The sequence below is a fragment of the Liolophura sinensis genome, chromosome 1, assembly GCF_032854445.1.
Source record: "Liolophura sinensis isolate JHLJ2023 chromosome 1, CUHK_Ljap_v2, whole genome shotgun sequence".
In the NCBI taxonomy this organism is placed as follows: Eukaryota; Metazoa; Mollusca; class Polyplacophora; order Chitonida; family Chitonidae; genus Liolophura; species Liolophura sinensis.
In genome coordinates, this window is record NC_088295.1 from 75,320,792 (window position 1) to 75,334,937 (window position 14,146).

Sequence of the window (14,146 nt, forward strand, 5' to 3'; positions counted from 1 at the left end):
CTAATTAAAGTTTATTTTAACGACAAAGAACTGATGAGAGCTTGTTAATCTTCATTACTGAATATCCAATGATCTTTCAATTAATATGTTTAATTACAAAGCACTGACATGAGCTCTTTGGCTTCTCTCAAGAAATATCCAATAGCCATTTAATTAATGTCAATTACACAGCACTGAGTATGACTAGAGCTGATTAGTTTTACTTTTTAAATATTCAATGGCATTTCAATTAATCACCTTAATCTGTTTAATTCATTTTTTTTTTACTTTAAAATATACATATTAGCTTTCATATTCATGCTAGATGCAATATAATGACATCTAATTTCAAATAATGGTCATTAATAGAATCAATGATGTTGCAAGAGACTGGGTATTTTAACCCAATACAGAACATTGCAGAACTACCATGCCTCAAAATCCAATCTACTAAAAAAACGGCAAAATCTCCTATTTCTGCTTACTAAACTTTCAATGAAATCAATAGCATGTATATTAAAAACTGTTTCTTCTAATGAAAACCTACACAGACATTACAGAACCGTGTAATTTTATCCTAGATTTCATTTCTGAAATATAAATGTACACGTACTTTCAAAACACTTTTAATCTGGTGTGGCAAGAAATACATCACATTACTAATACCTTCAATGTCCTCCAAGAAAAGTTCTCCAAACATCTGCCAATAAGCCTTCCTGAGAACATTGATGATAATGGCGGGTTCCAGTTCTGTGTTAGGGTAGAGTATGGCCTGAGAGGCCACACCATAGCCCACGATAATCACCAGCAGGATCACCACAAAGTACATCAGATCTACAACCTAATAGAGGATATTGTCACAGAAAGTAAAGAACGTGGTTACAAAAAACATAGAACATGGTTACAAAAAACATAGAACATGGTTACTGTAACAGATGACTGATTGATGATACAATTATTTTATTGGTAAATGAGCTCAGCACCATCTATGACAAAAAAAGACAAATCAGTTTTAGCATAAAGGTATATCCCTAAGAGTTTTTATTGATTAATTTATTTGATTGGTGTTTTACGCCGTACTCAAGAATATTTCACTTATACGACGGCGGCCAGCATTATGGTGGGTGGAAACTGGGCAGAGCCCACGAGGAACCCAGGTTTTATTGAAGAAATATACCCAAACGAAAGAAAACCTTAGTTTTCTTCATCCCTGAAAATCTAATTTTACTTCACCAGTATTCCATAACTATTTTCCATAATTTTCAATTACACTCCAAATCAAGAAAACTGCGTTTAGAATATTGTCATCTTGTCAGAACTGTCATGAAATCTGATTCTGAGAGATGGGTGATGAATTATTCACACAAAATAACCAAGGGTAGCTGGGGGTTGAGTATTTACTTAAAAAGAACATTTAAGACTCGGCTTGTAGTTCATTAATATGTATACCGGAAGAGAGCCAATCAGGTCATGGGTCTTCCACGATAGGTGCACAACTTACCATTCTACCAATCATGACAAGCTTTGGTCCTAGCTGCTTGTGGACGGAGAAAATATGGAGCAGTCTAGCAAAAAACGTAATGAGATTCAGGGCCAGGATGACACGTGCGGCCTCAAAGGTATCAGAGTGTGGTATTGACCGTAACACCATGCCAATTATGAAGAGAAGTATCGTCAGAACGTCCACCAAATTCCACATGTCACGCAGATAACTGCTGATTTTTGTGCCTAATGACGTGGAGCTCTGAGATATCACCTAAAAACAAAAAATTACAAATCATTTCAAAAAAAAAACAAAAACGAAGAGCCACTCAAATTTATTATTCACATGCTACGGTTAGTGCATGATCATTTTACCTGAAACAAAAATATTTACAATGAAATGTGTAAACGAACGTCTATCCTAAAACCAAGTGTCTGCACCAAAATTCCAATGACCCTAACAAAATTAAAAGGACCTGAAAGTTATGATAATATCATGCTTTCTAAAAATTCAATAACCATTTTACTGATCAACATGAAAACTGGCCAAAGATAAATTTTAAATTTTAGCAATTTAATAACATATATAAGTGGGGGCCCTCTGCTCATAAAACTGACAAGGATCTTAAAATTAAATATTTTTTTACTATGTCCTTGAACCATAATCAAATAAATAAATAAATAAAATAACAGTTTATTGTATAACACTGAACAATTTCTAGCATTGGATATGAAATTTAAGAGATTTTGGTCTTGTTTTATTTCTATAACCTATTTTCATTCCAAAGAATAATACTCTGGAAAGTGTAACCATGAGAAGGTATGAGTTGTAGTAGTAAAACTTACCTGTCTTAATTCTTCTACAAATATTGTGAACACCCAAACAATGAGAACCAGCTCTGCATTGGATAGTTGGGGAGAAAAGACAACCAATAGGATGTAGCTGTACAAAACAAGGAAGGCCAAGTAGGAAATCTGAAACACAAGTAGAGCTGTTTATTTAAGGTGCACGATAATACTCGGCCTCCATCAGTCAAACCTGAAGGCCCACATGAAGATGCGACAAACAGAACAATCACAATCAGGGAACGCACTAGAATATTCTTCTTCTTGTACTTAAGACATGCCCTGAGATGATTGAGGCCTTGTGTATTCCACATCATAAAGTCCCTTAATCTATGATTAGACCTCCTCACATTATGAATAGGACTTTGCTATTAACTATTCACCACACCATATGTTTAGAGTGATTCAGACATACCTCACTCACCAGATCATGATGTGATTTATGTCTAGAACTCACCAGATCATAAAGTTATTTATGTCTAGAACTCATAAGATCATCTGTGATTTATGTCTAGAACTCACAAGATCATTTGTGATTTATGTCTAGAACTCACCAGATCATGAAGTGATTTATGTCTAGAATTCACCAGATGATTTGTGATTTATGTCTAGAACTCACCTGATAATGAAGTGATTTATGTCTAAAATTCACAAGATCATTAAGTGATTTATGTCCAGAACTCACAAGATCATTTGTGATTTATGTCTAGAACTCACCAGATCATGAAGTGATTTATGTCTAGAATTCACCAGATGATTTGTGATTTATGTCTAGAACTCACCTGATAATGAAGTGATTTATGTCTAAAATTCACAAGATCATTAAGTGATTTATGTCCAGAACTCACAAGATCATGAAGTGATTTATGTCTAGAGCTCACCAGATCATGAAGTGATTTAAGTCTAGAACTCACCAGATCATGAAGTGATTTATGTCTAGAACTCACCAGATCACAAAGTTATTTATGTCTAGAACTCACCACATTATAAATGTATGAAAACTGATTTATGCCCAGCACTCACCACATTGTAGCAGAATGTGATCACAGGAGCATTGAAGAAGAACCAGAATTTCTCTCCAACGGTCAGTCCAGATTCTCTGTTTGAGGAGTTGTCTTCTAAAGGCTCATCAGTGGATCTTCAATATAATACATGCTACTAGTATCTCTCCATTTTAATTAATCTTAATTAATTAGTTTCAAATCCTTATATATGATACTGGTGTTATCATTTACTTATGAGTTAGTTTTCAGCTTACAAATAAAAACATTATTTGCTTTTGTCAAGCCTCTCAATTTAAACAAATTGTAGAAAGGTTGAATACTGGCAGCTAGTTTTTTCTCCCAGTCATGAATTCAGGTGTTTTTTGGGGTACAACTTGCCCTTTAGCTACAACTGCAGGGGCACATCTCCTATCATAAGCATGGTTACATCATCAGCACTGTTAAATCATCAGAAGTGCATTGTTTCCCGAACTGCTGCAGCCAACTGACAGAAAACAAGACGATGGTTCTTCACTTACTTGTTACCATTGTTTGTCATCACTGACATTTTTGTTTGTTGCCGCCTCATGCGAGGTTCACTGTGATGATCCTGCAATGACAAAACAAAAAACTTCAAGAAACAGGTATATGACTATGGAAACAATGCTTTCACAATAAAAGTCCCCTACCAGTGTGAGACATCAGAATAATAGCTAATATATTGAAGTCCACACCTAAACAAGTAATTTTGCTGAAAATGGATGAAATGGCCAAAACTTGGTCAGTAATTTCAGTCAATGAAACAAAAATTTTGAAAAGTTTGGAAAACTATTTTGTGCACAAAAGGGACAGAATTTTTACCAAAATAGCAAACCTAAACCAGATCTCTTTACATTCTGATAAATTCTAGCCTGGACTAAACAATCTAAACTAAAAACAGGACATGTTTCTAGATTTACTTCTTAACGGCACATTTTGAAGTGTCTCTTTTAAAGAGGATCTCCAATGCTGTACTGTCATAATAATGCTATAAGCATCCTCATTAGGACTGGGAGAGTTAGTGATTGGGGTCTAATGTCGTACTTAACAATTTTACAGTCATATGACGACGAAGGAATCCTTATAGTGCATGTAATGTGCCTCGTTGTTGCAGGATGGGTTTCCACTACTCTTTTATCTAGCGCTGCTTCACTCAGATGACTTACCAAAGGCAAGTAAGCCACCCTATTCGAGCCATTATACTGATACGGATCAACCAGTCGTTGCACTATCCCCTTCACGCTGAACGCCAAGCTAGGAAGTTACAACTTCCTCTGTTAAGGTCTTAGGTGTGACTCGACCCAGGATTGATCCTGGATCTCCCGCTCCCGAAGGGGACGCTCTACCAACTAAGCTATCGGAGCCGGTAAATCATCCTCGTTAGGTACACAGACAGTACTACCACATCGTTAATAGTTAAGCATTCTTGGAGTTTTGTCATTGTTGATATACCTCTTCAAAATCTACCCTGATACCATGATGTGTTATTTCTAAGCAGCTTTTTATCAAAGACAAAAAAAACCCCACTCACATGAAGTGTATGTCAGATGAGAGACAGTTAAACAAGGTCCAGGGAAGTAGTTTGATTTCATTTTACAATATTTTTTTTCATCTAGTGAAATGCACTTGAATTTTGGTGGCCATATCGGGGCCAGTGACGTCACATCAGGTTTTTACCACTTATCATACATAAATCATAACACAGTATTTCACAGTTATATGAATGCATTCACTGAACGGATCTTGCAACAAAATATTTCAAACTAAAAACATGGCTATGATGTCCTTGATACCCCCTGAGTCCTAACAGGCCACTGCAGAATTCTATATTATGAAAGCATTTTTCTCAGTTGAAAAAAAAAATAACCTACTTTCCATGACAGTGTTTAATGGTCTTTCCTGTGACATACATGATTTTAGTGCTTTCTTTGGCTGTAAAAAGGTTTGTGTATTATAAACAGAAACAGGATAGTTCATTACCTCAGATTTTGACTTGTCATGACTGATCTTTTCCAGTTTCTCAAAGCGGATCAGACAAAACAGCACAGGTGGAAATAATACACACAACAAGAGCTGTAAATACAAAACAATACATGTAGTTTAAGATCAAATACAACTGTCTGCATGAATAGTTTTAGTCTGCTGTAATGACCACAAGAATCATGGCATGACAAACATGCCATGTACACATGCATGCATGGATGTGGGGCACAGATAAATGAAATGCTACACATTAAATTAAAATTGCTTAATAATTTGCAAAATACTACTAAACTAAGAAGAATCAGCCTTGAAGTCATGACAATTAAGATCAGGTTTTTAAAAAACACAAGGGTTAATTTCTATGTTAAATTTAGGCACCCATCGACATAGATCTTGCCTAAATCATGACAAATGGGAAAGATCGGAGGGAAACGTTACACATGTACATGCCAATACATCAACAGCTCACAAGTCCATAGATTTTCTTTGTATCCTCTTTAGTACCTTCCATATCTTTGTCTCCTTTGACATCTGTCCCATCCATATGGTATTGAGAAGAGCCTGGCAGGCGGAGTGTGAGATAAACCTCTTGTTGTCCGCCTGTACAGCTATCAGAACACAGGTAGCTTTTCCCCAGTACTTAAGCTCACGCACCAGCAGAGACAGGGACCTTTTCTCATCTGCCTCATAGCACTCATTTAACACTCCTATGGCAAGGTCCTCGTATTCACTGCAGGAGGCAAAACTTCTTGTTACAAAATTTCAATGTACCTGACAAAAACACCTGCTTTATTCCAAAGGCCAAAATCAAGGTTAAAGAAGATAATTCTATGTATAAAATCAGACTTGGTAGCAAGGCTACCTAGGAGCTTACCTGTAAGAGACACTTGAATGCAAATCTTATACTCAACACAAAGTACTGAGAGATGTGAATTTGGACACACTTCCCCTGAGTCATTGTTTTTTAAATATATATAAAACTTCAGCTCAAAAGATGCAGTGCTTTTTGAAAATACCACCATTAACATTTACTTAAGTATTGATTTTAATGCACTGAAGTCATGAATATGCACTCAGCGCATCAAAAATGGAAAATCCCCCTCATATTATTGTGCTTTAATGTATATCTGTAAAACCTGAGCTCAATACATGCAGAACTTTTTGAGATACCACCGCTAACATTTACTTTATAAGGTAAACAATGATTCTAATACACAGCACACTAAAATATTCAAAGCAATTAATATGTACTAATTGATTAATGATTATCAACGATGGAAAATGCCCTTTGTGTCAGTGTGCTTTACATGTATACAGTACTATTTCACATACCACCCCTAACATTTACATTAACATTGATTCAAACACACAATACACTAATTCATGAAGTTTTTAATTTACAGCAATTAGTATGTACACAGCACATCAATCAGCGGGTTAAAATTTACTTATAATCATCTTTAAAGATTTGTTAAGCATTACCATCACAAAACTGGCCTTAAGGAATCGACCCCTTGGGCCTGGAATAAGAGTAGCTGACTTACACAGCGTGGGCATGTAGTTTGGTTTCCAGGTCAGAATCCTCCGTCTGCTCCCCTAAGGACTTCAGCAGTTTGTTGGCCACCAGGGCAGAAGGGATACATTCCTGCTCAGACAAAAGCAGAAAACACACATGTACACTGCATACATATGTATCAGGCAAAGGTGATAGCTGAATACTTTAATTACCTAGCAGTTCTGAGATTGAAGCTGAAATCCCTGATCAGGATAAAGAAGCATCTTGCTTCAAATATTTCGAAATTCCAATTATTACATTTCAACTGGAGTTGATAACACTAAAGCTGACAAGTGAATCATTGTAAAGACTTTGTTACGCCAATTTGGTCACATTGCTCAAACACTCCCCAGCCTACCTTCACTTCCTCACAGAAAACACACATTCCTTCCCTAAGCTGGTTTGCTTAGAATGCTCGTATATATACATCCCCAAGCTTACTTAAGCCCCTTTTCCCAGAACAGTTTGGTTTATTAAGGCAGTTTGTTCAGAATGCTCCCAAGCTTACTTAAGCCTTTTCCCAGAACAGTTTGGTTTTTCAAAGTAGTTTGTTCAGAATGCTCCCAAGCTTACTTAAGCCTTTTCCCAGAACAGTTTGGTTTTTAAGGCAGTTTGTTCAGAATGCTCCCAAGCTTACTTAAGCCTTTTCCCAGAACAGTTTGGTTTTTTAAGGCAGTTTGTTCAGAATGCTCCCAAGCTTACTTAAGCCTTTTCCCAGAACAGTTTGGTTTTTCAAAGTAGTTTGTTCAGAATGCTCCCAAGCTTACTTAAGCCTTTTCCCAGAACAGTTTGGTTTTTAAGGCAGTTTGTTCAGAATGCTCCCAAGCTTACTTAAGCCTTTTCCCAGAACAGTTTGGTTTTTTAGGGTAGATTGTTCAGAATCCTCTCAAGCTTACTTAAGCCTTTTCCCAGAACAGTTTGGTTTTTCAAAGTAGTTTGTTCAGAATGCTCTCAAGCTTACTTAAGCCTTTTCCCAGAACAGTTTGGTTTTTCAAAGTAGTTTGTTCAGAATGCTCTCAAGCTTACTTAAGCCTTTTCCCAGAACAGTTTGGTTTTTTAGGGTAGATTGTTCAGAATGCTCATACATCCTGAAGCTTACCTTAGATTCCTCCCAGAACAGTTTGGACATCTCTCGTCTGTTCATCATCACAGCCCAAAGGAAAAGCTCTCTCTCTGGACGCTTGAAAGCACTGGCACTCTTATTACCTCCTGTCATAACAATACATTACAGACAGAGAACATGTAGCAGAAAATATTTGATCAGTGGTTTTAATGACCAGCTTTGAAAAACTGTTAACTGCAAAAAAGGTAAAAATTATTCCTGTCCTTCATACTTATTTACCTGTGTTTGATTGCAGGACAATCTCCCTGCAATTTTGCACCTATATGATGACCGGTCACTTCCCACACCTGATATACAGTACAGACTTGCAAACCAAACTGGTGGAAGGCGTGTTGTCTTTTATGCCTTGTCGTTGGAACCTTTTACCACTGAGCTGCATTCAGCTATACTACACTAATTTTCGCTTCAAACTACTACGTTTATTTGTGTTATAACCTAAAACTATCACCAGGGGTTCTGGTCTTCAAACACTTGTCTTGAAAGTCGTACGTCTATTTATTAACTGTACATTTTACCCTCTAGAGTGATGTCTAGAAAGGGTTTATACAGCAGTCCATGAGTGGGTTTGCTTGGTATGATTGCCAGAGCTATTCCCATTGTGGACTGAACATGTCTGAAGTAGGTGAACAACAGGTAACAATATAACAATGAATGGAATAAAATACTGAATAAAAGATAAACACTGATATGACATGTATGTAGAAAATTGCAGTTCTATCAGCGACATCACACAAGCACATAGGTCACCTATAATAATACATGACAAACAATGACCTGTGCAAGTCACTAGGCGATAAAACCCTGGATACACGCTCACTCTGCTGGGATTAACAACCTGCATTACATTATGTATCATGCACAACAAGCGCATATTCTCACCTGGTTCAGTTGTCTCGTGTGGTTCTTGCATGAGGGCATCAGCATCCGTGAACATGTATCTGGAGTCTCGGAAATACAGGGGCTCATAAAAATCCCCCATTAACGTTTTGATCAAGGTTCCAATGTCATGTAAAGAAGCATATTGACGTGTCTGAAAAAAATTGTGCATGAGATAAAGCAAAAAACCTAATACACTGATGCATATAGAATATCATATCTGATGTAAGTTTCAGAAAACTTCATTGTATTCATGGCATTAACAAAACTAAAAACCTTATTCCACTTAAAGCACGTACGGGCCTTAAGATGATACTTTTGATTCCAACACTTAAGTTTTTTCTGACATGACTGATAAGAAATTAATCAAACTTCACAAAAAACTCTTGAATCACTAAGGTAGATAAATCAGACTCCAGCAAAATGTGTCACTTGAAAAAAGCTAAATTTCAGGTGAAATACAGTGGCTAGATATTGATTAAAGTGTGTCCTAACTTCTTGAGGCATACACAATTCAGTAAACCACAGTTGATGTGACCTATATATAAACCTCTGTTAGATGCTTAATACATGCAAATTTCCAAGCAAAATTTGGTAAAAATATAAAATTTCAGATTCCTTTTTTCTATAATGTTAAAAGTTTATTTCACATTTCAAACGGTCAGACCATGTTTAGTTCATATTTAAGACTGGCATCAAATGAAACATGAATGTCAATAGCCAACCTGATCTGCACCACTCACTATTTATTCTTCTAAAGCTGTTTAAAATTATCAACAGAACAAAAAACTTGTACCTTGCTTTTAGTCCTGAGCAACAGCTGGTAGAGTTGACTTTTCAGTGGAATCTAAATAAAAAAAATAAAAATAAAAAGAACAAAAACAAAAAAAGAAAAAAAAAAGAACATGTTATTTTGAAATAATTTTCTAGGATGTTACTATTGCGACACAATAAAACTAATAGTTCCAATCTCCTGAGCTTGCTTTCCAAATGAGATTTTATGTCACAATCTTAGACACTGTGTTGAAATCAGTACACACATACCAGTGACTGTATGTATCTGTTTTATAAAGTATATCTAACAGCTGACTTGACCTGAAATTTTTTCAATAGCCATCATTACTATTTTCCAAATTTACAACATTTCATATGTTATTATGACAAGACATGTCACAAAAATTAAAAATTATTTTTTTTGTTAGTGAAAGTATCTGATACCACAGATGCTACCAACAAATCCAGTCACGATGTAGAAAATGTGAACAACACACATACCTGGTTATACAACTGTAGGAGGCGCTTTATGGTGAGAAACTCTCTCAGACTGACACCATTCTCCAGAAATAGTTTAACAAAGTCTGTTCTGTCCAAGAGTATAGCAGACAGCATAATGTCATCTAAACTGCCCGTCTGGGGAAAAGATCACAGTGACAGCTGGGTTCACATTCACATACTAATCAAACCAAACTCATTTTGTGATGCTTTGCAGATATATGTACTAAGATTCCATGCAAGAACAATGTCATTTGAAATGTGAAGTGGCAAAGAATTAAAACATCTGTATGTTTTTGAATCTCCACTTAAAACCATGAAATCAAACTTTTATATTATCATTTCTCACCTTCCTCTTACAATGAGAATGAAGCATTTATTGTCCAGGTCACCTAGTATATAGTGCATGTACCATGCAGTATATACTGTATGTAGCATGCATATTCAAGTCATCAAAGCTGTAGGGTGAGTGCTCTAGCTTTTATCTAGAATTAAGTTCAACAATATACTCACCCTAGGCATTAAACTAAATCAATTATTCTACCCTACGATAGACCCAATAAAAAATTGTTTGCCCTAATGTAAGAGTTATGTCAATCATCGTAATTTCCATCTCGTAACAGCCTTATAAAAAGATATTTGGAAACAGTGAGTCAGAAAGGCAGTTAAGACAAGGGGAGATAATCACAGGATTACCTTCCATTCTCTGTCATCCGTGAAGATTTCACTCTTGGCCACATCAATTCTGTTCCAGGCAAGAGCAAGTCGCAGCTGATCCATTACCTGATTACTGTTGGCTAGAAACAAGAAATCAAACCAAATATGCATGGTCAATGATATTTTTGCAGCTATCCAGAATAAATAAATACTACCACCAAGGTCTCACATGATTGAAAGGCACACACCTTAACCCATTCCACCACATATAAAAAACTCACACCTACTTGTATCCAAGAAAGTTAGTGAACCAGATTTTATTCTTTTTATCTTCCTTTTTCATTAGTCGTAACTGACAAGTTCCTGTGATGCTGGGGATCAGTTGGTGGATGAAGTGTTACTTTAATCAGAATTTTCCCCACTACTACTCTTACTCTTACAATTAACGGCAGCAATCTTAACACATTGAGTTTTTCGAAAAAACATTGTAGACAGGTTTATACACAGGGCATACATGGCTAAATCCGAAAATGATATCTAAACTGAGGCATGCAGATGACGATTGCAGTTTGCATTTAGACTATGTATATTTTGCTAGTCACATCCTACCCTTCAACATGGCTTTCAGGATAGCGACATCCACATCTTTCGATGACGACGACATATCGTCCAGCTGGAACACAGTGAGGAGGTCAGGGTTCTGCAGACATTCCCGCACCCGCCCCACATGGGTGTTCAGGTCCCTCTCACCAAAGTCATCCTTAATCATCTGTGTGATCTCTGCTTCCGTCTGGGCGTCCATGCCCTTGATCGTCCTGTAGGACATACAAGTATTTCATCTCAACTGCCATATAATGGTCATTTTGTATATGACCATAAGTCAGTCAGTAATTATTATATACACCCCAAAAATTACAGACTATTAAAGGTCTTGAAATTGTACTTATGGTGTTGAACTTTACACCTATCCAACAGAATATTATACTACACTCCAAAAAAACTATAAGCACTTGTGTAATGTGTAACTCAGGAATGGACAAAAACCTGCTGGATACAGCAAACCATAAAAGCAGTTCATTAATTAAAATACACATCATAAAACCTCACATCATAACCCAGGCAGAAATTGTTCTGCTTTTCCCGTCTACTGCTGAGCATTTATGGAGATGAAATCATTACAAAATTTCATGGATTACAAGCAGATTTCTGCACACAGACCTCTTGACCGTCCTCCCTTCTTGGTCAGTGACCTCCACTTCCTCTTCATGGGCATTCTTGTAGGCATATGCAAGTATGTCTGCTACTCTCCCAGAACCCTACAAATGCATGCAGTAAATAGATCTTATCAAACACCATCTTTCCATTAAATATACAAGCTATTCAGTTGTATTACTTGCCTAGTGTTGAAGCATGACAGTCATGAGTCAGAGAATCATTGTCTAAAAACTGCCCTGATGATCTTCCACAAAACAATATCAGGTGGGGTTTTTAAACATTTTTATATTTCAGAGCTAAAAAGGTACATACAAGCTGATATTAATGATGAATAAAAAAATATAAGGTTGTAAACGTATTTCTAACCTGTACTATGACGGCGGGTGTTCCTTTGCGTATTGAGCTGTAGACAGTTTCCAGCGTGCCCGGCCCTCCTTCCAGCACCAGTAACACTAAGGGCACCTTAATGCCATCATCCACTGTGAAAACATCAGAGACCACCATTTCAGCAAACATAACACAATGCTAGGTCTATGGTCAGGTCAGACAAGGTTTTAAATAAAATGTTACGTTTAATCAGTACAGAATGCTTCATGCAGAGGTTTAATTTCTGAAAATTGCGAGGACACTCATTCGAAGAGCTAAAAATAAATATGATGATGAAGTTGAGGTTTAACTTTCAGCGGTCAAAATGTTTGGTTATTCACTCAGTTTATGAGTTGAAAATAAAAATGACAAACTCAGATTAAATATTTGTTATTTTAGACATATAAATGATTGCCACATTTTATGGACTTTTATGTTGTTTTACAATGATATAAAGGAGACCTAATACATTTCACACCTTTTAATCATTTTCTTAAAAAAACAGGATGCTGAGTCAGTGTTTTGATAAAACTACCAGTTGCATATCATTAGTTTGCAATTAATAAGAACATAATTGAGTCATTAAGACTGATCTAATATTGTTTTAATTATGTTAGTATATTCTACATACCAAGCCTTGCTAAAACTGGTACACTGAATTGACTGTCGTAAAGGGACATCACTCTACTGATCGACCCACCCCTAAGTATGTGTATGTGTGTATTACCAGTTCCTGATGCTGTCTTCATTGTAGAAATGGCTGTCTCCAGTTCAGCTCTAAATGGGATCTCCACCCCAAAATGGTGTTGTGTGCCATTATCCACCAGAATAAAATGAGAATGGTTGGAATCTAGTGCAGTCTCTTTTTTCACACGCGTGTCATCCAGGCGATAATGGGCAGGCCACATGCCCTGTACCCAACAACAACAACAACATCTGGTCATGACTTGGGGGCAATCATTGACATTTAAACATGGTGGTGGCTATGAAGTTTTTACAAACGTATATATCTCAAGTGTGTCAGATACAATATGCATACCAAAATATAGCCATACTGGACAGTGTATCTTTTCAAGTTTCTGTTAATCAGATCTTAAGACTATTAGTTTGATTCATGCCTTATTTATTTATCTGACTAGTGTTTTATACTGTGCTCAAGAATGTTTCACTTATACGACAGCAGGCATCATGATGGTGGGGAGAATTCGTGCTTTACACGGTATTCAAAATTCTTTCACTTACATGATGGCAGTCAGGTATTCTATAGGTATTGGAGTCCAGAAATGTACACTTTAAAGCCAATACACAAAAGACTTATTTGTTACCAAAGAGCTTGTCTGTGTGAGACACATGAATGCAAAGGTTCAACTCAACGCATAAAGAACTGAAATCGTGAATTTGGTAATTTATGGGCGTTAATAGAGCATCAGCAATGCAACATCCATCTTGCGTCATTGTGCTTTACATGCATGTAAAACTTCAGGTCAATACATACAATACTTTTTAAGATACACTAAGTCAGGAATTGATTGATTTACGTTATTTAATATGCACACACCCAATCAACGATGAAATAACCCCCTCATGGTACTGTGCTCTGCATGTGATCAAACCCTGAGCTCAATACCTGCAGTACTGTTTGAGATACCACCCCTAACGCTTTGTTTAACATTGATTCTTGTACACAGTACACAGGAATTCAGTGTTCATGAAGTCAGGAATTCAGTGATTTTCAGTACTGTACACACTGAATCAAACCTAACATTTGGC

The 14,146-nt window shown here is 36.5% G+C and overlaps 1 protein-coding gene across 3 annotated transcripts in view; it reads right to left on the reverse strand.

Moving 5' to 3' along the window:
• The window catches only part of LOC135461486 (transient receptor potential cation channel subfamily M member-like 2), a 48,264-nt gene that overhangs the window by 18,933 nt on the left and 15,185 nt on the right, over positions 1–14,146 (reverse strand). For all 3 annotated transcript variants that reach the window (XM_064738613.1, XM_064738612.1, XM_064738611.1), the window contains 17 exons: positions 13,104–13,287; positions 12,377–12,489; positions 12,014–12,111; positions 11,405–11,610; positions 10,835–10,935; positions 10,142–10,276; positions 9,663–9,713; positions 8,870–9,020; positions 7,967–8,076; positions 6,857–6,957; positions 5,817–6,042; positions 5,310–5,402; positions 3,830–3,900; positions 3,331–3,445; positions 2,308–2,436; positions 1,481–1,735; positions 646–820 (listed from right to left, as the gene is read on the reverse strand). In XM_064738613.1, the coding sequence (XP_064594683.1) occupies positions 646–820; positions 1,481–1,735; positions 2,308–2,436; positions 3,331–3,445; positions 3,830–3,900; positions 5,310–5,402; positions 5,817–6,042; positions 6,857–6,957; positions 7,967–8,076; positions 8,870–9,020; positions 9,663–9,713; positions 10,142–10,276; positions 10,835–10,935; positions 11,405–11,610; positions 12,014–12,111; positions 12,377–12,489; positions 13,104–13,287 (2,314 nt within the window). The remainder of the gene's footprint in view (positions 1–645; positions 821–1,480; positions 1,736–2,307; positions 2,437–3,330; positions 3,446–3,829; positions 3,901–5,309; positions 5,403–5,816; positions 6,043–6,856; positions 6,958–7,966; positions 8,077–8,869; positions 9,021–9,662; positions 9,714–10,141; positions 10,277–10,834; positions 10,936–11,404; positions 11,611–12,013; positions 12,112–12,376; positions 12,490–13,103; positions 13,288–14,146) is intronic.